The sequence below is a fragment of the Mytilus galloprovincialis genome, chromosome 2 (assembly GCF_965363235.1).
Source record: "Mytilus galloprovincialis chromosome 2, xbMytGall1.hap1.1, whole genome shotgun sequence".
NCBI lineage: Eukaryota > Metazoa > Mollusca > Bivalvia > Mytilida > Mytilidae > Mytilus > Mytilus galloprovincialis.
The window spans coordinates 107691477-107716209 of record NC_134839.1 but is presented as its reverse complement, the minus strand read 5'-3'; the positions used below and the strand labels follow the sequence as shown (position 1 = coordinate 107716209).

Sequence of the window (24733 nt, the reverse complement as noted above, 5' to 3'; positions counted from 1 at the left end):
ATTTTTAATATTTCAATATCAAAATAGATATTAACTGGTGGAAAGACCTTCAATTGTTCTCTGAACAATTGGTTTTTAATTTTATTTATTATTACTTTATACTGTTTAGTCAGTTTTTGTTATATCTATTTTGACTGACTGTATTTATGCATCCCGTCATACTTTGAACGACAAAATTATTTCATGTCTACCTTTGCGAATTTCAAACGCGCAATTTTACACTAGTACTGAAAACCCTCCGTCCTTGATGGGTGCATTTTACATAGACAAATAAAATCGTATAATATAATCAAAATGAGGATGTTAATTTGATGTGTGCTTCTTCGTTACATTTGTTGTCTTTATAGTGATTAATATGATAACACAATGTTGACTGCTGTACCCCTATTTTTGACATTTTAAACTATTGTGTCTGTTTGTTTTGTTCAAGCATCGGTGACAATATAATGGAATGTGATACGACTGTCATACAAGTGAGAGGTTTAGCTAGCTATATAACTAGGTTCAATCCACCATTTTCTACATTTGAAAATGCCTGTACCAAGTGAGGAATACGACAGTTCTTTTCCATTCGTTTTTGATGCGTATTGTTATTTGATTTTACCATGTGATTATGGACTTTCCGAATTGATTTTCCTCTGAGTTCAGTATTTTTGTGATTTTACTTTTTATAGATATAAAGGAAGCGTGTCATTTTCTCTGTAGTGATGTATGCACGAAAACAGAGAAACTTTTACTACGTGAAATGAGACTAATACAGCATAGTTTGCTGTTACAATTTGCCATAGATATTTTGATTATGTTTTAGTTACATTAAGTTAAGAAAGTTATTAAAATATGACAGTTGTTTAGCGATCGTTCCTTTTATTGATTACATTTGGTTTTGTTAGTTTATACGGATTGCCTCTTTTGAATTTACCTTTGAGCTCGGTATATATGTAATTCTTTTTACTGACCATTTAATCATGATTTGTTTTTAATTCAAATAAGTATTTGACCTTGCCATTTAATACTAGCAAATTACTGTATATTGCCACTTGGTCACTTAATTATATCATTATGACTTAGAAGATTACCTATTTTATAGTGGTGCAGTCAAAGCCATAAGGAAATATAATAAGGCATATAAAATATTATATGTATTTGAATTGTATTCTAGAGCAATGTTTTTTTTTCATTGTTACGGATTTTAACATTCTTAAAGCTACTTTTTCACCCCAAGGTTTTGGTGGGGTTCGTGTTGTCTTTAGTTTTCTATGGTGTGTCTTCTGTACTAATATTTTCTGTTTGTCTTTTTATTTTTAGCCATGGCGTTGTCAGTTTATTTTCTATCTATGAGTTTGACTCTCCCTCTGGTATCTTTCGTCCCTCTCTTTCCGAAATCAAGAGTTTGGCTAATGTCATTTAACAGATCTTTCTAGACTTAATTGAACGAAAAACGAAGTCGTGGCATATACAATAATTATAAAAATTAATAATTATTAAAAAGAAGATGTGGTATGATTGCCAATGAGACAACTGTCCACAACAGACCAAAATGACATAGAAATTAACAACTATAGGTCACCGTACGACTGTCAACAATGAGCAAAGCCCATACCGCATAGTAAGCTATAATATTCCCCGAAATTACAATGTAAAACAATTCAATCGAGAAAACTAACGGACTTATTTATATAAAAAACCCGATACTAATGTAAGAATATTAAAAAAATCACAAATGTCGCACTGGTCCATGTTCTTATAGATTATATGTACGAATTCTGGTGGTGATTAATTGTGTCTCCTATAAATAAAAGGGGAGAAACATTAAAATCTCATCTTTCTGGGTTTTTTTCTACTCAAATTTTGTAAAATAGTGAATTGATTTGTTTCTAGTCTAGAAACAAATCAATTCACTATTTTACAAAATTAAAAAAAGAAAACACATTCAAGAATATAAATATTATCATAGACAATAGAGAAAATGTTAATAAATAAGGTCACAATTGAAAATAAACAACGTTTAGTGGTTGACAATGTTAAATTTGATTTGAGGTCAAGTATAACTAACATTAGTTTAGTCAAACACAAAAAGGTTTTCTTAAAGATAGGTATATAGGCTAATGTACTAGATTTATTTATGATCTGATGGAAAAGATGTTGCGGGTGTAACAATTAATGACTCTGAATTTCTGTTGAGTCAATACGCTGATGATTCTTCCGTATTCCTGGATGGTGACCAAAAATCCCTGAATCAGTGTTTATACTTGTTTGATAAATTTTCAGAATGTGCTGGACTTTATAGGCATTACTTAGGTGTAATGTTGACAAAACCGAAGCCGTATGGATTGGGTCAAAAAAGGGTAGTATGGAAAAACTTTTGCCAGGAAAAAATCTTGTTTGGAACCATTCTTGGAGGTTTAAACCATTCTTGGAGGTTTAAACCATTAGGTATATGGTTTGAACTTGCTAAAATGGATAAAACTCTATGTAATTTTACAGACAAGATAAACAGTATCAAGTCATTACTTAATACTTTGGCTATATAGAGAACTAACATATATTTGAAGGGTTGTAGTTATAGACTTTAGCACTTCCCATTTTGGTTCAAGTTCTGACTGTCCTTCCTACCCCCCCCCCCAGAAGTGGTTTTGAAGGAGATTCAGAATATATTTTTTTAACTTCTTATGGAAAGGAAAACCTGATAAAGTGAAAAGGGCAGTTATTATGTACGAACACTGTGATGGTGGTCTTAAGATGCCTAATATTTATTATTTTTACTGTAGTGTAAAAATGTCTTGGCTGTATAAATTATTAGATCCCCAAAATCATTCTCCTTGGAAAGTCTTGCTACTTACATGCAGTTATATACAAAAAATTGTGGGGGGGGGGGGGGGGGGGGCTGGGGGGTACAAAATTTTACACTTAAGTCAAGAAGGTTTACTTGATTTAGCAGAAAAAGTTTATCCATTTTGGCATGATATCCTGGTAAATTTTTCCAAGTTAAAAAATAAGCCGAAAGCTGAAAACAATATTGAAATTTTGACCCAGTCCATATGGCTGAATCCGAACATCAAAATGGATGGCAAGATGATTTTGAAGTTCAAATATATTGAAAATAGTATATTCTTCATTAATGATCTGATGTCAGCTAATAATACATTATTCTCATATGATGAATTTAAAAAAAAGTATGATATCAATACTAATTTTGTAGAATTTTATAGTATTTTAAGTGCGATTCCAAAGAGATGGAAAAGTATAATAGAAGGTAGTTCAAAACTGGAAATTATTGAAAATAAGTTAATAAAAGAAATCTTGGAAATTTTTCTATAAATTATTTTGGGAGGATAATAAAGTGATATCTTTATCTTCCCGTGAAAAATGGGAAAGAGATTTAAATATGCAGATTGAAGATTGGAATGCTATTTATTCCATGCCCTTTATTATAACCAGAAACTCCTTTTTGCAAAACTTTCAATTTAAGATTGTTCATAGGATTCTACCATGTAATTCATTTTTATTAATATGTAAATTAAAAGAAACTGAACTTCGTGCTTTTTGTTCAGAAATTAAAGAATATATTTTTCACATTTTTTGGGAATGTAATGTATTACAAAACTTCTGGCTATCCGTTATAGATTGGATTAAAAATTATGGCATTCTCCTGCCTTTCAGTGCAAAAGAAGTCATTTTAGGGGTATCTGAGGATATTGTTAACAGTAAAACAGTTAATAATATTTTGTTGTTTTTCAAATATTATATATACAAATGTAGATGTAAGAACATATCCCCACAAAATATGGTGGGTAGAATATTTAAAGTATTGGATTAATATAGAAAATACTCTGTATGTTTCTTAACCCCTGTACAAAAAGTAAAAATGGATCAGAAATGGCATTTGTTAGAAGCAGTTTTTATTTAATTTATTTGATTAATTAACAAAATCATTTGTAATATTTATATCTATATCTTATTATATCCATATGACCTAACTGATCTATCAAGTATTACTTTATTTTTAAAATGTGAATCGAATACTGTAGTATGTAATTTCACATGTTTTATCATCAAAAATAAAATAATTACAAAAAAAAGTATAACTAACATTTGATATTAGGTTCCATATATCCGAAAAATAAAGACGGTTATGTTATCAAATTTTAAACCAATAGAATTTACGGCTTATATGGTAACATTATGATAATTGTATACTGTTAAATGTAGTTCGTGTTGCGTAAGATAATTGTATACTCAACTGTTAAATGTAGTTAGTCTTGCGTAAGATAATTGTATACTGTTAAATGTAGTAAGTCTTGCGTAAGATAATTGTATACTGTTAAATGTAGTAAGTCTTGCGTAAGATAATTGTATACTCAACTGTTAAATGTAGTAAGTCTTGCGTAAGATAATTGTATACTGTTAAATGTAGTTAGTCTTGCGTAAGATAGTTGTATACTCAACTGTTAAATGTAGTAAGTCTTGCGTAAGATAATTGTATACTGTTAAATGTAGTAAGTCTTGCGTAAGATAATGCATGTTATGAATATAAGCAATATCATGATTTTCTTTCAACAGTTAGTTCGTGATCTGAATGCCTGTTGTGCAAAATGTCATTTACATTTTAAGCACGTATCATTGTTTCATTGCTGCTGAAAAAAATTAGATCTTTAGAGAGATTACCTATGGTGTAAAATCCGATCCGATAGAATTTTGTTTTTATTTTATTTTTGAAGATGAACATTTTATAGCTAGTTTAAAACTAGCAATTGATCTCCTTAAAGACGGCTTGAAAGAAATAATTAGCTTATTCAGTATTTTTCAGGAAATTGTTGTGAATAAACCATACTAGTCAGCATGTTGTAATATATTTTAGAAGTCGTCATGACATAAGATACTGTCTGACTAAGCACGTCAACGTTAAGAATTTGGTGAGGTTGCATCATTTCGCTTCATGGTTATCTCTCTATGAGAAAATCATTTCATTAGATCACTTTAAATATGCAAAACTCCAGAATGATTATTCAATAATACAAAAAAGGAGATAACATAAGGAACAAGAAAGCATTACACAGAATATTTATAAACAGTTTGATATAACCACAAATAAGATGCTCCTCAACTAAATATTAAACATAAAATATAAAACGTGTAACGACATTTCAGGGCATTTGTTAACACCGTATTTGAGTAAATGTTCCATATGTCTACATCGAAACTTTTGACTCAATATTTTATATTCAATATCACTCTAGATTCAAATCAATTCGAAATTCTAAACTTAATATCCCAAACAAAATAAAACTAAGTTATGAAACTATAACGAGCAAGGGAATATCATACCCAAACAATTAACACATGATACCAAGGGTGAATTGATAACAAATGAAGTTGCATTGATTTGAATTTACTTCTGTCTGATTATATCGGATTTTAAACTTGATCAGGTACGTTCGTTTTCCAATGATGAATAAATACATGAAAAAACATTTACATTCAATACAAATAATCGTATCATATTTAAACTACTCAATATGTATATGTCTGTTATACGGATGAATATTTTTTATTTCAAACATAGCTGTATCGGCTGGGAAAAAAACAGTTTACTTACTTTACCATTGAAAATATGTTTTCTAATGTGAATGGCTCTCACACTAATAGAAAAAGTCAAACATTGTTTTTGAGTGAATCCCCCCTGCGAGTATTTCACACAAAGAAGAAAACGTATTGATAATCTTTATGTTTTATACAACAGCCAATCTGTATTTTGATTAATTTCATGACTAAACTTATTTGCTAGTGTAAACGTCGTTATGTAAACCGTCTACACATTATCATGACAATTCTCAAGGGTACCGTTCTGTTTGTATTCTATCAGGGTTTTAGTTACGTCCTTTAATGCATGTTTATAAGTCTAGAATTTCTTGAAATTCAGGGAAGTATATAAGATTATGAAGAACTGTCCTTGTGACAATGATATTGACTTCAACATTGATAATGACCTAGCCTTCATCTCGGGTATTATCAATACTTTTGTCAATATTATGTCCCTTGGGCAGTCACCATATCATCATAATGTCCTCTTCATAAAAAGTATTGCATATATGATAATATTGTTGACGTGTTCACATTTTCACTGTGACGTAGATGTCATACTAAACACATCTGTTGTAATTCCTTCTTTTGGTGAATTTATCTTTAACTTCAGGTTTAATGGCTGCATTATTTAGTTGTTTAAAAACTACTGAAGTTAACACATTCAACACAACGGGTGTCATCTGTTGAGAGGAATCTGCTTATCCTTCCGGAGATTCTGAGATAACCCTACTATTTCGCCGGGTTCGTTGTTCTCAGTCTCGAGGTTTTTATATTAAAGTTTGTATATTGATGTTTGTCTGTTTGTTTGTTGGTCTCTTTATTTTGCCATTGTATGGTCTGTTTATTTTGATCTGTCGCCCTCTCTCTTACTTTTTTGCGTAATTAAAGCCTGATGCCACATTACATGTTTGAAATGTTTGAAATGGGTATACGATACGCGATTCCCAGTTCTTTTATACAATGTTGAATGATTAGTTTTGTTGCATAAGTAATGCTAACTTTTTTTCTTATTTCTTCATTTGTCCAACAGAACATGAACGAATCCAATATATAAAAACCTATATGTAATACGAGGATGTTTATACTTTTAATATTTTATATTTTTTCAAACCAAAACGTCTTTAATGCGACTGTCAAACAAATTAGAGGTTATTCTAGCTATTAAAACAGGTTTAATTCTTTTTTTTTGTTAACGTGTCCTGTACCTAGTCAGAAAGCAAAAAAGGTAAAAAAAAAAAAAATGTTTAATTGTGATAAATTTTGTTAATTTGGTCAGGCACTGAATCATAATTCGTCAAACATTGCGACCGTCAAGTACCCCGGAAATTGAGACTTATCTTTACAATATAGATAGGGAAGAATGAAGGCAACAGTAGTATACCGCTGTTCGAAATTCATAAATCGATTGAGAAAAAAAAAATAAAACCGGGTTACAAACTAAACCTAAGAGAAACGCATGAAATGTAAGAGGAAAACTACACACAACAGAAACAAAAGAAAAGAAGCGAACAGGAAATTCGGATATGCAATTAGAGATATACATATATTTATATAAAGTTACAAACACCTATTCATAAAACTATAAGTTGATTAGTATTTGTTACGGAACGAACGTCTGGCGAACACAACTGTAATCCTGGTATCTATGATGAGCTTATTGGTACCTTTAATGTTTTGTCATAGGATATTATGGTTCACATTTCAATCAAAAGACACTTATAAGTAAAATCACAAAAAATACTGAACTCTGAGGAAAATTCAAACGGAAAATCCCTAATCAAATGGCAAAATCAAAAGCTCAAACACATCAAACGAATGGATAACAACTGTCATATTTCTGACTTGGTACAGGCATTTTCTTATGTAGAAAATCGTGGATGGAACCTGGTTTTATAGGTAGCTAAACCTCTCACTTGTATAAAATCCATTATATTGACAACAAGGCGTGAACAAAACAAACAGACATAATAGGTAAAATATGTCAAAATAGGGGTACAGCAGTCAACATTGTGATATAATCTTAAACCCTATAAAAACAAAAAAATATGTAACAAAGAGGCACAAAAAGTCATATATCATATATTGAATATAAAAACAAAAGCTAGTCGGGTTTGAAATATCTAACCATTCGTTCATTGATTTCGTAGTTCGTTGATACCTTAATGATTTCCTTTTTTATCATTTAATGTTTTATTTAAAAAAATCAAATCTTGATTATATGTGTGCTTAATTAAAAATTGATAACCATACAATTTGATAATCAAGAGACAACAAATGTCTATAGTTAATCATTCACTGAAAATATAGCAGACTAACAGAACTATAATTTTGTCTTTCGTGTTGATCAATAAATTTTAAAGCATTTGGTGTTTCCTCTATATTTCTTTAAATATTTAAACACACACACACAAAATGAAACAGATGTTTAAATAAGCTATCAACTTGAATATATGAATATATTCTATTTGAATATACTATAGATACAGTTGAAACAGAGGACGAATAAAAAAAACAATCCGTTTGGGGAAATATATATTTATACAATGAATATAATATATTTATTAAATGAAATGTTAAAAAGTGACTTGTGATTTGAAAAAAGGACATTCAGATAAATAAAGGCAACAGAGATTGATCGCTGTTTTATAGTCATAAATCGATTAAGTGTAAACGTCTTTTGATAAGTAATTAAATTTGTTATATATTATTGACCTCTAAATTCAAGTACAACAAAAATGTATTATATTTTGTACCCTTAAATATCAATATATATTAATTCTTAATTATGTCTTTCAAGTTTTGCACTTGCATGTATAACTAATGTGGAAGCTGAAATGTCATTCCAAACTTGACAATGGCAGACAATGTTTTATTTAAAGCTTTTGAATTACTGTAGGTTCACTTGCATGCATAATAACTGAATCCGGTATCAAACAAACATTTACCTATAAATGCAGACATAAATGATTCAGATCGCGATGACATTTGGAAAGCTTTAGACATATGTTGCATTGGTTATAATGACAAATTCAATATCTTCGTTGTTTATCTGAATGTTTTTATCCTAAATGTCTGAAAATATTAAACAAACGTATGTTCGAACATTTCCATTTTTTTCAATCATAGAACTGTTCAACGACAAATATAAAAAAGAGTATGTGGTATGATTGCAAATGAGACAACATTCACGTGGTCATGGTAGTTGAGCATCAACGAGGTCAAATGTTACGAATTCAAAACTTTAACGACTGCATCGTAAAAACAAAATAGCACATTCAAAAAATTTGTAAAATGCGATACTATAATAATACCACGTAAATTGAACAGATTGAAAAGTCGATAAATGTATTACTTTAAATGTACCAGCTGAAGGACGCCTCCGGGTGCGGGAGTTTGTCGCTGCATTGAAGACCTATTGGTGACCTTCTGCTGTTGTCTGTTCTATGGTCGAGTTGTTGTCTCTTTGACACATTCCCCATTTCCATTCTCAATTTTATAGTTTAACATATAGAAAAAAACATATATGAAAACTGTTTCAGGACCTTAAATTGAAGAAAAATCTATAAATAACATATTAAAAAGAAGTCCAAATGATACAAAACAAAACGTGCAGACACTTTTTTATGTATGTTTTACGCCACACGAAAAGCTTGTTTAATATAAGAAAATGTACAAAAGCTTTTTATCCTAATTAAGGTTGGTACTTATAACTGATATAAAAGGTAACAATCACGTTTGGAGAAGGGATTGTGGTAAAGGGTAACAATCACGTGTTGAGAAGGGATTGTGTTAAAGGGTCAGAACCACGTGTGGAAAAGGGTTGTGGTAAAGGGTCACAATCACGTGTGGAGAAGGGATTGTCGTAAGTCATTACATTCATATGGATATTCGTATAATCGCAATAATTTAAACTCGCATTTTGATTTGTTTAATATAAATTATACAGGATTTCTTCTCATTCTTGCATAAATTAAAATCGCATCTTAGTCTAAAATGACAAAATTGCAATAATAAATGCACACAATAATTTCTGAATTTACAGAAGAATTATCCAGAAAAGCGCTTCGGTCGTATTGGGTTTATACTGTGTTGTATTCATTTGTAAAAGTGGTAGTTTACCATCAGCAGTGAGACGACTGGCCAATACAGCATTTAATTGGTTGGAAAAGCAATATTGAATGGAAAATTAATTGGAAGATGAAATAAATTTGAGTATCATGTTGAAAATTTGATTCAGTTTCAAGATACTTTGACAGATAAACAAGGTGATTTTTTTCTGAGTATTTTATCATTCTTGTAAAGTAAAGTATTTTTCTGTAAGATAACATGTAGAATATTTATGTAATGTATGAATAAAGTGTATAATATGTCGAATTTAGCTGAATACCAATACTTTAGTTGACATATCTATTAAAGCAAGAATCGTGTTTTATTTGATATTTTGTGAAATATTTGTCCTGTAAGTTAAATGGTTTTTATTGATATTTAACACTTAGTCTATACGAGTATTATAACGTATTCTTACTTCATACGTGCCTCTGTTTAAATTTGGAAAATATCTTTAAAAGTATAGAATTAATCTTACAAGGATCAAACAATCTATAGTTTTAACTTTTGTTATTAAGTAGTACGTCAATTGAAAATGTCTAAATATATAATTTGTCCATTTGATAATACCATGTAAAGAAATTTGTAACGAAAATTAACAAAAATTATCAATAATCAAACCTTTTCTATTGTATTATCGGTTTACCTTTCACAGAGACAAATAGATTAAAAGCATGATTATGATATTTGACGATTAAAACAAATGTGTGAAGGCATTCACACAATCATGTGTTTCGCCTGCAATTGCTTAATTTAGTGTTAAAATGTAATGATGAATGTAAAAAGCTCATTTAGCAGTGAATATAAAAGCATACTAAAATAAACTAAACTCCAAGGCAAATTAAAAAAGCTAAAGTCCATAAAAACTAAAAAAAAAATCAAACACTACCAATCAACGGAACAAGTGCAGAACACCGGCCATATTCATAAATTTTATTTGATGCTTATTCTAGATTTCGCAGATTAGCGTCTGGACCTCGAAGTCTGGGAAGTTTCATAAAAATCCATGAAGGTTTACGAAAATGTTCATGTAAAATGAATGTAAACTGTCTGTAAATGGTAAGTCAGTTCTTTGTTTCAGAAAATATGTCTGAAATCCATAAAGGTTTCTGCAAAAATGTACATAGGATTTTATGAAGGTTGGACAAATTAATTGATGTATACCAAACTTTAATCATAGACGTTATATATTTGTTAACTGCAAAAAAGAAGACCCCCCCCCAAAAAAAAACCCCAACAAAAACAGTAAAATACTGAAAAACGGAAATAAATAATTTTAAAATTTTACTAGATATATTCTTTCGTTTATAAAAAAAGTATGTAAAAAATTCATAATACTAAAAAAGGTTTGACAGAGTTATTGAGCTGAGTTTAAATATTGATTCTGTCGTCGAATCTAGAATCTCTATATCTTGCTTTTGTGATCGACATAAATTAACGCAAGCTCGACAAAAACTAACAAACTTTCCTACCAGTAATATGTGACATTTTCAGAACTGATGTCACTCCAAGGTTCATAAAAATAGAAGACGTGATTTCAATGAGACACCTCTTTAGAAGAGACCAATTGACACAGATTTTGATTTAAGTTTGGTTTGTGTACTCAATTCAAAGTTTCTGTGGATTGCTTGTTGTCTTTAATTGTCTGTACCAAGTCAGGAATATCACAGTTGTTTTTCATTCGTTTGATGTGTTTGAGCTTTTTATTTTGCCATTTGATTAGGGACATTCCGATTTGAATTTTTCTTGGAGTTCAGTATTTTTGTTATTTTGCCTTTTCCTCGTTTTTCATTGGAACATGGTATATGTTGTATCTTCAAAACATTTTTTGATTGTTCCCGTAACTAGTATCTTCTCTCCTCGTTGCATACAACCAGCATGAACAGAATTTTTTTAATCGAGGAATGAAAGTGAGATTGAACAGTAAAAAGAAGGTTTTTATAAGAAAACATGTTATTACAACGTTCATAATGGTCAAATAGTAACTCGACTATAGAAAATTTACTACTGAAAAACTGTTAACCAGTATACAATTACTGAATACTACTTCCTTTTTGTGAAAAAACTAACAAAGGGGACACAAGGGTTGCTCATATTTCTTGTTTTATTTTTTTTAAGCTGATTCAACGCAGTAAACTATTATTTGAGTTGTACAAATATAAAAAAAATAAACCTATTTGACACTTGAAACTACACAATCTAATAATGCGACTATTTCGACTACCAGGAATTCAAACCAAAACAATAATAAGAAGAAACTGTACCAGAGAATTCATCATTATAAATGGATATCACTAACACAGTTCCGATTTCCTATGGATGACTATGAGTACATGTAAATGTTATATGTATAACTCGAGCGCTCTTGAAATGTTAAATCTGTCCAAGATTGATGATGTCCGCTGATGTCAATCTGACATTATCACCGGAATGTCACGTGTTCCTGACGTCAATACTTTAACATTATTGTGTATCATGTGACGGGTAATTGGCCATACCATTTTTAATATTTGAGAATAGGGTGGATGTTTATCTTGTCAAATAAAAAAAACTAAGAAAATTTTCAGGCAAATTTCAATTCCTCTATTGCTTTGTTTTAAAACCTCCTGGTCCCGAAATTGTGCTATCAACTCCTCAATTTTATACATTAAGACAAGAGACAAATATATTTTGAGCAAATCGATACATTAGTGCTCCTTAAGAAATGACTTTTGGTACCCCTCAGATAAAGCAATCCACCCCTTTTTCAGATATTAAAACACCATTCCAGCCATCCGACAGTTATATCTGCCATGTTTTCTTTTATATTAAACCTGTAGATATCAAATGCAAATTGGTAGTGCATGTAAAAAATAAACTAGAGATTTAAATGTTGAAGTTATTTTATTCAACTAAACATCAGAATTATACAATTTCCAATATAACGTTGATAATGGCATAGCAGTAGCACAACGGTATGTAAATATATACACCCAATGTTAACATATATATATAAAAATAAAACAATTTGTATCGAACAAAAATAAATATGCCACATTCTTCAATGATCGTAGTATGAGGAGGACCTACCTTGATATAGTTACATGGAAGCATATCAAAAGATTCGGTACTCAGTTGCTATGAAGAGAAGAATTATGTGATAGAAACTTGCGGCTTTAGAGAGACGTGCAGTTTTAGAATTACAGAATAGAATATAAATAATGACTAAGATAAATAAAAAATAATTTTGTTTTGAATTAATTATATTTTTTTCAGTTGCTCTCTATCTACTGTAGATTTTGCCAAAATTTAATTTATAGATTTGACCAACACATAAGAATAGGTAGAGTACATCATTATAGGACAATATCTGATATAAGGAGTTAACTTCATTTTGAAATGTTGACTTTGTTGTATATCTGTTTTTCCTGAACATTTACTGTTACAGTGTTTCTTGATCTACTATATTTATTTTGTAAAAAATGCTTAAAACAGATAAGAATTATCATTCACTCTTATGGTGAACGGAATGAGAAGTTGGGCTATGTATATACAAATCGTATATTGATGATAATTTTTTACTGAATATAAAGGTAATCTTTATCTACTACAGGTATGTTCAAAAATGCAAAACCTATGTAAAAAGTCATTTTGGAACAACAAGTCCTATCAGGAGTTAATTGACTTTTTCGGCTATTTTAATAAATTTGTAGACCTTGTCTTATTACTCGTTTTTGTTATTGTAATTTTTTCTTTATCTAATGTTTAAAAATTACAAGCCTTTTAAAATTATTAATCAAAAACGCAAAAGCAAAAAGTTTATAAAATAACCATCGTGGGGCAATATTTTCTGTAAAGAGTTGACTGACGATTTCGGAGATGTTGAATTGTCTTGCTGATTAATTTTGCTATTAAATCTTTACTCGGTCTATGATAGTCTTAAGGGTTAAAAGGCAAAACAAAATCCAAAATGGTTTAAACTAGTCAATTAATGGCAACATCTTCTATAATGAGTTATCCGAGTTTAAGTTGAAAAAGACAAAGATACAGCGACGATAGACGGACGGACGCCAAGTAATGAAAAATATCTATTGACTATTTGGCTTTGGTCAGCTGAAAAATGAAATAAATGTTTCAGAGTCACTGTTGTTTCAACATAAGGTAAAATTCAAGGATCCCTTGGATAACAATCCTCGATTGTGCACTTGAAAAACTGCCGATAAAACAAGTCAGCACTATGGTATAGGTTTGATTACCATAACGAAATACAAATATTCATAGGACATCAAATTTTGTTTTTCCTGAACCGATGAATTTTTTCACAAAATTTCGCAGGGACACATGCTGACTTTAAAAAGTATGTGGAAGTTTAATAAAATCAAATTAATTAATTAAATTTTGATCCACTATTTTAAAATATGAGAAAAAAATATCAGTTTCATCTTTATTTAAATCACTATCATGCAGACTCTTATTAGACTTGCTGATTTAAGATTCAAGTATTTTTTTTTATAAAATAAGATTATAGAATAATATTCATTACCTTTTTTATATTAAAAATGGGAAATCCTGACAATATTTAGGATACAATAATGCAAGATCTACTTTTGGGTTTCGTATGAAGTTTCCTTACGACACGCTTTATATTTTCGTAACTTTCGTGTAAGAGATGTTGGATATTTGTCAAAAAAATATTCATTGTATTTTTACCGCAAAATAACCAATTGAATTCGCTTAGCCGTTTCAGATGATACACTCATTGTTAGTTATACGAGGGTCATGGAATTTGTAGGCTACATATTGCAAAGATGCTTGTCTTTTCCACATCTACAAAATTTCCTTCCATACTTACTTCATGTGTTACTTTACATGTATTTCCTATCATGAAAAATTCACTTAAGTTACATATACAAGTATTTTTATAAGTAAACAGCAATTTCGCATCGTCATTTAGTTTCATAAATTATCTGTATTCTATCAGTACTGTTTCTTATAAATTCTCTCGGTAATTAACTTATAATTGGAAAATTAATAAATTGATTTAAATGTGTATATTTGACCGTCTACTGTCGCATGTTTATCGATAAATATTACTTTAATAAATTAGTTTTTCCTGTTGATCAATTGTAATGGTAATAGGTATTGTCATTGTTTGTTTATATAATATAACTTCAGGTAATTTATATATGAAACATTTTTAAACTTTTAACTTCGAAAGAAGTTTGAAATATAAAGTACCACATGACGAAAGTATATACATAAACATGAATGCAAAATGTGCAAATATGCAATCTACAAATTTGATATATCCTTTTTGGAAAAGGTATAAATTTTGTATGGCATTCTTGACTAAAATATTTGCCAGAAATCGAATCAACGTTCAATAACAAATCCTTCAACATTTTTAGACATTTTGAGGATTGTTTTGATAATAAGTAAACAGAACTAATGATCTAAATAATTTTAAAATGGTAACAAGAAAGGTAATAAATATCCACTCTGTAAAAATATGTTTATATTATGTAAAAACTAAAAAGGTATGTTTTTCTTCCTAAATTACTAAATAAACTCATCATAGATACCAGGACTAAATTAAGTATATACGCCAGACGCGCGTTTCGTCTACAAAAGACTCATCAGTGACGCTCGAATCCAAAAAAGTTAAAAAGGCAAAATAAAGTACGAAGTTGAAGAGTATTGAGGACCAAAATTCATAAAAGTTTTGCCAAATACAGCTAAAGTAATCTATGCCTGAGGTAGAAAAGCCTTAGTATTTCAAATAAATGCTAGTTATGATACTATACTGCCAGTTACTAGTTATTATAATAAGCTGCCAATTACTAGTAATCATAATATATTGCCCATTACTAGTAATTATAAAATACTGCCAATTACTAGTAAAAATAAAATACTGCCATTACTAGTAATTGGAATAGTTTCCTTCAAGAACGGGATGCAGTTGGATAGTGTAGATGTTATGAAAAACAAAATATCACAAACACGTATTATATACAAGTCGGTAAGCTCATCTGTCCAATGGAATAGCCTTTAGAAAATAAAATGTTTACATACTAAAAACTTAAATAAACAGACAAGGAATATTAAAACGGGTATAACATTTTATGCTCTATGGTTTGAATGACTTGACATTTGATGACAGATTGGAACAAAATATGCCAGAGAAAAGATACGAAACCAAATATGAAAAGGTCGTAAAACGTGACGACACAGGTGTTTGGATCAATCAAAACTGATGTTTAAAAACAGTGTATATATAAAGTAAAATGTTGCCATATAAGCTCACTTAAACTAGGCATGATACAATTAACCGGCTGTTCCCACACCCTGCTACAAATGTTTTGAATGTTAGTAAACGTTTATAACGAGGTGGGGGTCCTTAAATTTAACTTCTGAAGATAATTGTATATGCGTTAGAACTATGTATGAAAAAATCAGATGGCGGGTAGGTGATCCAAAACAGAATAAAACAAATGAGATGGCGGGTAGGTGATCCAAAACAGAATAAAACAAGCAAATGCAACAAATTTTGGTCAATAATAAACAAGATTCTTTTATCTTTATCATTTATGAAGATTTTAATCAGTACAATCTTATTTTGAATGTTGGATTTAGTGCATTTAAAAAAGACGAACATGGAACACTGTTTAAAATGGAAAATACCCGTGCGAAGTCGGGAGTGTGACAGTTGTTATCCATACGTTTGAAGTGTTTGAGCTTTAGATTTTGCCATTTGAATACGGACGTTCCTTTTTGAATTTTTCTCGGAGTTCAAATTTTTTTCGTGATTTACTTTTTGTTTTATAGAACATGGTAGCACGGTATGTTCACGGTGAGATATAGTTTCAGCTTATTCGGAATCGTTTAACTGGTCAGAAACCAAACGTATACAGTTCAAAAATGTTGGGCCATGGCAATAAATTTTATTCTGTTTAATGTTTTGTTGTTAAAGTTTGAACTTCCTTTAGGTTTTCAACAAATGAGAAGGAAGTGACGTTTTACAATAATTGCAAACAAATACCCTATATACAGGTAAAAACAAATACTAGTACCCTACGTTAAAAGGTAAAAAAATTGAAATTTAAAGATTTCCATCGTCCAGTATTTTGCTTCATTTGTAAAAAACAAAATGAAATGGTTTATGTAAAGAATAAAGCTATTGGATTGATATACTTCTATTGTATCGTTATCTGTATTTTCAAAATATGGAAACAGAATTCCAAAATTCCAAAATGTCGAGCATGATGTCTCTTTGAACTGAGGTTTAATGCAATTACAGATATTCTGGCTAAATAATAGGCACAACTGTGAAACCCTGAAAATACTGGACATACAATTCACGAAACACCATAAATAGAATATGAAGGAAACAGATTTTTAGAAAAAATGGTTCAAGATTTCAGGGTTCTAAAAAGCTTACATATAAGTTGGTGTTTAAACATTGACTCCCCGTTATTATATAATTATGTACCTTCGGATTCCTTATAATAAAAGTCAAGATCAAGGCGCCAAAAATTAAATATTCAGATACCAAAATGCATATCATGTGTCAGTTTCGCAAAGGGAAAGATACAAGTATGCACATGAGCTGAAAGTACAACGATCATTTTCAAAACAATTTATACAATATGGACCAAGAAGATATTATGGAAAAGAGAAAGACGCAATGAACGTATTAGTTTATGGCGAACGTTCTGATGTAACTGGATCAGTGGGATTAAGGGGGATTGTCCTTTCACAAAAATCTATATGAATGAATACAATGTTAATCAATAACGACAAACAACATTAATTTGATGCCTCCGTGATGAAAAACAATATTTTATGAATATATGGCATGTGGAATATACATGCGGACTTTATGAAGTATTTGTTATGTATATATTTCTTGATCTTAGCAGGTTATTTGATTTCATAAAAGTCAATTATGCATATTGGAAATAGAAAGCTCTGTAGAAATGGCATATATTTTGATCAATTTATCGTTAAATCAGAATTATTCATAAATACATTACATTAAAATCATCAAAATAAGAAATAAAAGGAATAACAATAAATAAATAATGCGAAAGTTTGCTATACTGTTCATACATTTATTTTAAATTAAATGAAATGATGTGAATTTTATCTCTGCGATTTTTGTGAGTATTTGCCAAACAATATTTTATGAAAAGCGTGTCGAAACTCGGGACTAAAAATTGTGTAAATTATAGGATTCAGCAAACTATTAAAATAGCCCAACCAAAGCACTATCGAATGTAAAGTAGGCGGAAATTCATATTGTCCTAAAGGTCCAATTAAAGCTATCAGAAAAAATGGCAACCAGCAAACAATGTATGCACCTGTGATTATTCCAAGAGTCCGAGCTGCTTTCCTCTCACGTTTCATTTCTAATTTTTCCTTTGCGCGTTTAGCTTTAGCAGCAATAGAATCACCCTTTGGTGTTGGAACTTGTTCTACCAAAGCATTTGAATGAACTTTTGAGTTGTCGTTCTTGTCTGAACTTCCGTTAACCATTCCATTGCACGAAGTTTCGTTTATCAACGTTATGTCTGTTGAACACGTATGACCATTAATAGGTGATGGCGGTGCTTTTAAAAGACTACTTTTTGCAAGATCGTCAACATTCTTGTTAGCCGCGTATTGTTTTTTATGAAAGTTTTTCCGCCGAATTCGAGATCTTGCTACTTGGAAAATTTTAACATAAATAATTAACATTACAACTGTTGGCAAGTAAAAGGCACCAATTGTTGAAAACACGGTGTAACTGTCTATTTGGCTAATGATACATTTTCCCGTGAATTCAGGCGCAGGTGCATCGTCCTTCCAACCAAACAAAGGCGGAATAGAAATAAACATTCCAACTGTCCATGCCATGGCGATCATCAGCAGAATTCGCCTTGCAGTTCGATTTCTGATATAGTCAATGTTTGTAACAGCCCAATATCGGTCAACAGATATTGCAACAAGATGTAAAATAGAAGATGTACAACACAAGACATCAAAGGATATCCACATATCACAGACTTCACCTCCTAAAAACCACACTTCACTAACCTCTGACACTACACTTAACGGCATCACTAAGGTGGCTACCATCAGGTCCGCTACAGCCAAAGATAATATCAAATAGTTCGCAACATTATGCAAGTTTTTCTCCAGAATAATAGCGGCTATCACAAAGACATTTCCGATTATGGTGGCTAATATCATTAGTCCTAATACAACGGAAGTTCCGACTAAATGTGCCAAGCTTTTGATTTGTGGACCACCAATTTTATGTGGTGTTTCCGTGATATTTTCTTGGAAAGTTGTATTGTAAAATGTTGTTAATTCCATGCCTGACTAAAAACTGTAGAGTATGATAAATTGTCTGTCACTTTTTGATATAATACTTCCCTATTTTAATTTTTCATTCTCCATTTGAAATGCCAAGCTGTATGATATTCCTATTGTAAATTGTCTCTTCATATTTGCATAGAATATTTGTCTGTAATACTATTCATAATTCTGAAGTTTATTTACGGCACATTTCTGTAATATCTACAGAATTTTCTTGTTATATCAACTGACGACTCCTCCACTTAATAAAACCAAGCATGATCATTTTCATTTTAAATAATCATTTGTAAATAACGTTGATGTCTAGTAATAATATTTACATTTGTATCTCCAAAGGTCATTGGACGATTGCGTTAACCAATCAATTGACAAGTTACATATCTATTCGAAGATCACTGGTTGTTATATTTCATTCAATCTACTCAGTAATCCTTTGACAGATCAATAATACCCGAGTGATTCTGTTCATATACTAAGAAATATAACAATGCAGTGTTTATTTGGCAATTATTGACGACTTTTGTCGTTTATTGTTGATCGTTATATCCACTAATAGCTAGCTGTGTTCATTCCAATGTTAAACATAATCCGGAAATGAATATTGTTGCACCACCATGACTTCGTGTTTTACATAAAACGAATACTTTCAATGTAATTCAACATTTCCGCCTTTCAAGCACACTGATATTATATTCATACTTACATCTTGTTTGAATGTTATTTCAGTCCGATTTACAGTGCTTATAATTATTAACCGAGACCTTTTCCATTTTGATCTTATTGATTCTAACTGTCGTTCTATGTACAGCTTGTTTTAACTGAAAATAAAATAAACACATTGTTCATTTTAGTCATAAACCCAACAAGTGTAAATTGGAGATTTCGCAGCTTTATGAATAAATTGATAATAACAAATTGGAGTAAACTTCTACAGGAGTGTAATTCAACACATAAATTTCTCCGCCATAATAGCTTGTTTAATTAATATACAGCTAAACCCACTTAATTCTATTACCTAAATGCCACTTTTTATTGGCAGTTCGGTTATTATAAAAGCGCTGATACATTACTGAACAAAAGTGACATGTCCATAATCTAAACTTATCATTAACCATTATGTAAACGTTGCTTACATTGTATTTTATGAAAATTGAGACATGTTGAGGATAAATACAGTTATACGAATAACAATAATTGCTTCCGACAAAATGTTGCGTAACACTGCTGTAGAAGCTTAAATTATAGATAACCTTTCTGTAAAATAAATTTCTGTGAAGTGATAAGAATATGATCGATTTCCAGCATCCTTCCCCACAGGTATATGGTTGGTGTCATTCGATGTAAGATATTTCCTTAAAGTTGATGGGCAAAACGGTATCTATCGCTAGTGTAAAAGTAATAGCATTAAAACGTAATATAACATTTCTCAGTAATGGAAAAATGAGTGTGATAATTTTAGTTACTATTATCATTAGAATATTATCTGTGATACATGCAGCATGGTCTCAATTTAGTAATTATTTATATATAATAAGTTTTGTATTTAAGAGAAAGTAAAGACGTAATTAATACTCATTTAAAAAAAGGAAATAATTGTTTAGAAAAATTCCTGATCACAATAATTAATATTTGAATATCTTCATTAAAAGTTCGCGGTTAATATTGCACTCAACGACTGAGCAAGTGGGTTTGAATATTGCAGTGTATCACCCTAAGCTACAGGCGCGGATCCAGAGGGAGGGTTCCGGGGGTTGGAACCCCCTTTTTTTTGGACGATCAATGCATTTGAATGGGGACATGTAATTGGAACCCCCCTTTTGTCCTGGGTTAGGAACCCCCCTTTTTAAAATGGCTGGATCCGCCCCTGAGCTATTGTTTTATAGTATACAAACATAAAGCATTTGTATAAGGTATGTATATAAATATTTACAAAGAAAAGATGTGACTTTGATTTTACTTTTGTGAACTTTCCATTTGTAACAACACACAAGTATTTACTGCATGTGTAAGTGAAAGGTGTATATGTTACAGTGGATTTGTATAATCAGGGATTATGTAGAATCCCTGATTTTTCAGGGAATATGTAGAATCACTAAAATCATTAGTAATTATATATAATCCCTGAAAATGACCAGTGATTTTACATAATCACTGAACATTTTAATAATTATTCTACAAATTCCCTAATATGATTTCAGGGATTATGAATAATTTAATGATCCTTTGTTTGATAAAAAAAAATATAGACAAATTATATTTTTTTCTTTCATTAATTCCTTGCCAAATGAAGTAATTTTGCTTTTAAACACAGAGGATGATCTAAGAGATATAAACCAGCACAGGGTTTCGAGATAAAGTTGAAGACTCAAAATTAATAATATCAACATTCCCTTTATAGCAATAGCTTTACATGTATTGTTTGTTTATTAAAAGCCAGCGTCAAATGAATATTCAGGTAAAAAAGAAGATGTGGAGTTATTGCCAATGAGACAACTGTCAACAAGAGACCAAAATGACACAGAAATTAGGCTCCGAAATAACAATGTAAAACAATTCAAACGAGAAAACTAACGGCCTTATTTATGCTCTATTTTTAAATCCACAAAGCATGTTATTTGTGATACATGTAAAGCAAATGGTGAAGAAGATTATGGAACATCTGTTTTGTGTGTTTTTGTTTTTGTTTAAATGAACAAGACATTCAAACTTTGAGAACTTAGGCATCTAAATGTAGTAAAAACAGGCAGAACTTAGGATTGACACATAGAAACAAATTTTAGAGAAAGCTTGCATTTGGTGTAATATTCTCATAGCAATTCCACATGGTAAAAAAGGAAAGGGAAACCCGAAAAACATAATGACAATTGTTTAAAAAAAGTCTGAAAAAGGATATCGCCTGACTACAAAACACGGTATCTGTCTTGCTCGAACCGGTTCAAGGTTGCAAATTCCCATATTTTTTTTTGGTGTACATTCAGATGTTTTACTGAACACTTTATTTCACGTAGGCGTGTCGTTAAAATCTGATTCGATATGTGCAGGAAAAGGTTTTCTAAAATGTGGATATTGTGGTAATAACAGATGTGAAGCATATTATTTTGATATATTGTGTTTCACATTTTCATGTAGTGTGCCTAACATTAAAAAAAATTGGGGTTATCATTTTGATATATTGTGCTTAACATTTTACAATTTATGTTACTTTAAAATGATGTTTTTATGTGATTTTATAGAATAAATAATTTCAATTTTATTCATTTTCTTTATAAATAAAACTATTTCTTCATTTCAGTTATTATGTAGAATCCCTGACGTTTTTTCTAGTGATTATACATAATCCCTGAAAATTTTAGTGATTATATATCACTGATTATACAAATTCACTGTAACATATAGATGTATCAGTACCCGCATAAAATATTGTCCGATGGACAAAACTACATATAAAATATTGTCGGTAGTTCTTATGTTGTCCTGTTACACCATAGTCCTAGTTTGTGGAGGGTTGGGATCCCGCTAGAATGTTTACCCCAACACATTATGTATGTATGTGCCTGTCCCAAGTCAGGAGCCTGTGTTACATTGAAATTCTGTCCATGATAATTTTTCACTGTGAAATAATGTCTAATAAAATATTTCTTAATCTAATTATATCTTCCTTCTAAAATTGTGACCGTTTCTGGAACTTTTTCAATACATTTTATGAAAATGATGTGCATCGCCATGATCTTATTGGTGACTGCATAAATTTATAATGCAGGTTTGTTTGTTATTTTCAATCAAATAAAACACTTGAATATTATCAATTAAAGAAAATAGTTGTGTGTGAACTCCCTTTCATGAGATAAAAATTACAAGGCAATCCATTTTAACATGAATTATTGTCTCAATATACACAATGTGTTACCTTGAAAAGATTCGCTTTCACAAGACACAACTGCATATACATATTCATCATAATGTCTAAATAGGGACAACATTTTAAATGGAAACTTGTCCTTCTCTGCTTATTTTTCATATATGGAGACACAATTTGGTGTCTTTGGGACATGGTTATATTATCTAGGCTTGGAACAATCATATCATTTATAGGACAACATTTTGCCTTACATAATAAATAAATATATATGCTGAGAAGCACGCCTCCGGGTGCGGGAATTTCTCGCTGCATTGAAGACCTGTTGGTGACCTTCCGCTGTTGTCTGTTCTATGGTCGGGTTGTTGTCTCTTTGACACATTCCCCATTTCCATTCTCAATTTAATGCTTTAATTTAAGGCCTGAATAACCTTTCATTTTTGTTCATAGTGGGGTTGCTACAAACCATCTTCGCGTAACCCTTGGCTAGCGAAGATGGCTACAAACAATAAAAAATTAAACAAAATTTCTTGAAGGTAAATGTGTAATAATCTCTTGGAAAGTTTAACAGATCTTATTATCACTCGGTTGAAGGTTATGGAATATGTGTGTCACGACACCAACTCCTCTGTTATGACTTGTCACCAGATTTAAATTATCATGAGAAACAATATGGCTACCGCTAGCAGAGAATTATCTGCTTGACCTTTCAGAGCACTTGAATTCAACCTTGTGGGGTTTATATTAGACACAGACGTTACGCACGGTATTGCATCGCAAGACGTAACATGTATAATTGACAAATGTGACGCCATATACTTACTTTGACATTTTGTTATCAAGAGCGGAGAACCAACTCAATCGACTTTTATCAAAAAAATACAATAAGCTGACGAAATGATTCAAAATTTATCATGTATAAGGCAATTAAGTAAGGATCGCTTTTATTTTCTGATCTGTAATGAGATGAAAACAAATGCAAATTTTTTCAATTTTATTTTGGATAGGATACACAGCAACCTTTAAAAAAAATCTTGCTCCCGGAGGGACACATGAAAACAAAAATATAGCTGAACATTTTTTTGACAAATTGAACATAACCACTTATGGTATTTATTTCATAAAAATCGGTCATATAATAATTCAGCAATATTTCTTTTTATAAGGATTTTAGTTGAAATGGTTTTTTTTAGATTGAACTCACTTTTGTCCAATATTTGTATGTGTCTGTGCGAGTTTTCAGACTATTTCTCTATCTTTTTTGGCACTGATGCGACGATTTTATTTTACAAATACGTATTTATTTAATTCGTTAAAAATTATAAGACCCTTGTACCTCGGATTCAAATCGGTTTCTAATCTATAAAGGTGTTTTAGATTTGCGTAAAAACTTTTGTCCATTAGAAATTATCCCTCGGCCCATCCCCCCTTTCCCCTATGTCTATAAAGGGTTTATTCCTTATGTTCGTGTGTTTTTCTAATCTGAGTGTTATTTTGATTCTGCAGACCATTTTGGAATGAACATTTCCCGGCATTATTTTAACTGCCTAAACAGTTTGTAAATAGTGTGTATTTGTATAAAAGACGCCACTGTGCAAAAACGTCAAGATGACGCCCTTGGACATAATGGCTAGACATAGGGAATGCTTTCCGAAAAAAATTGTAAGGTCATCATTTAGCCATTTGTATGAACTTATAGTTTTTATCTTATAAATATTTTAGTTTTGTATTATAAATGCACATTTAGTATTTGTACAACATGTTTCACCTAAGGAATGGACAAAAATTACGTTTGGACATAGTGGCTAGACATTCGATTTTTAAAAATTCTGCTTCAAGAAAAAGGTT

General features: G+C 30.6%; 1 protein-coding gene across 1 annotated transcript in view; it reads right to left on the bottom strand.

Annotated features, from left to right (window-relative positions):
• Positions 1-12554: 12554 nt before the first annotated feature.
• LOC143065304 (5-hydroxytryptamine receptor-like) overlaps positions 12555-24733 on the bottom strand; it is a 46852-nt gene continuing 34673 nt past the window's right edge. Inside the window, exon 3 of the mRNA XM_076238807.1 lies at positions 12555-19847. Within this exon, the coding sequence (XP_076094922.1) occupies positions 17812-19026 (1215 nt within the window). The 5' untranslated portion in view covers positions 19027-19847 and the 3' untranslated portion in view covers positions 12555-17811. The remainder of the gene's footprint in view (positions 19848-24733) is intronic.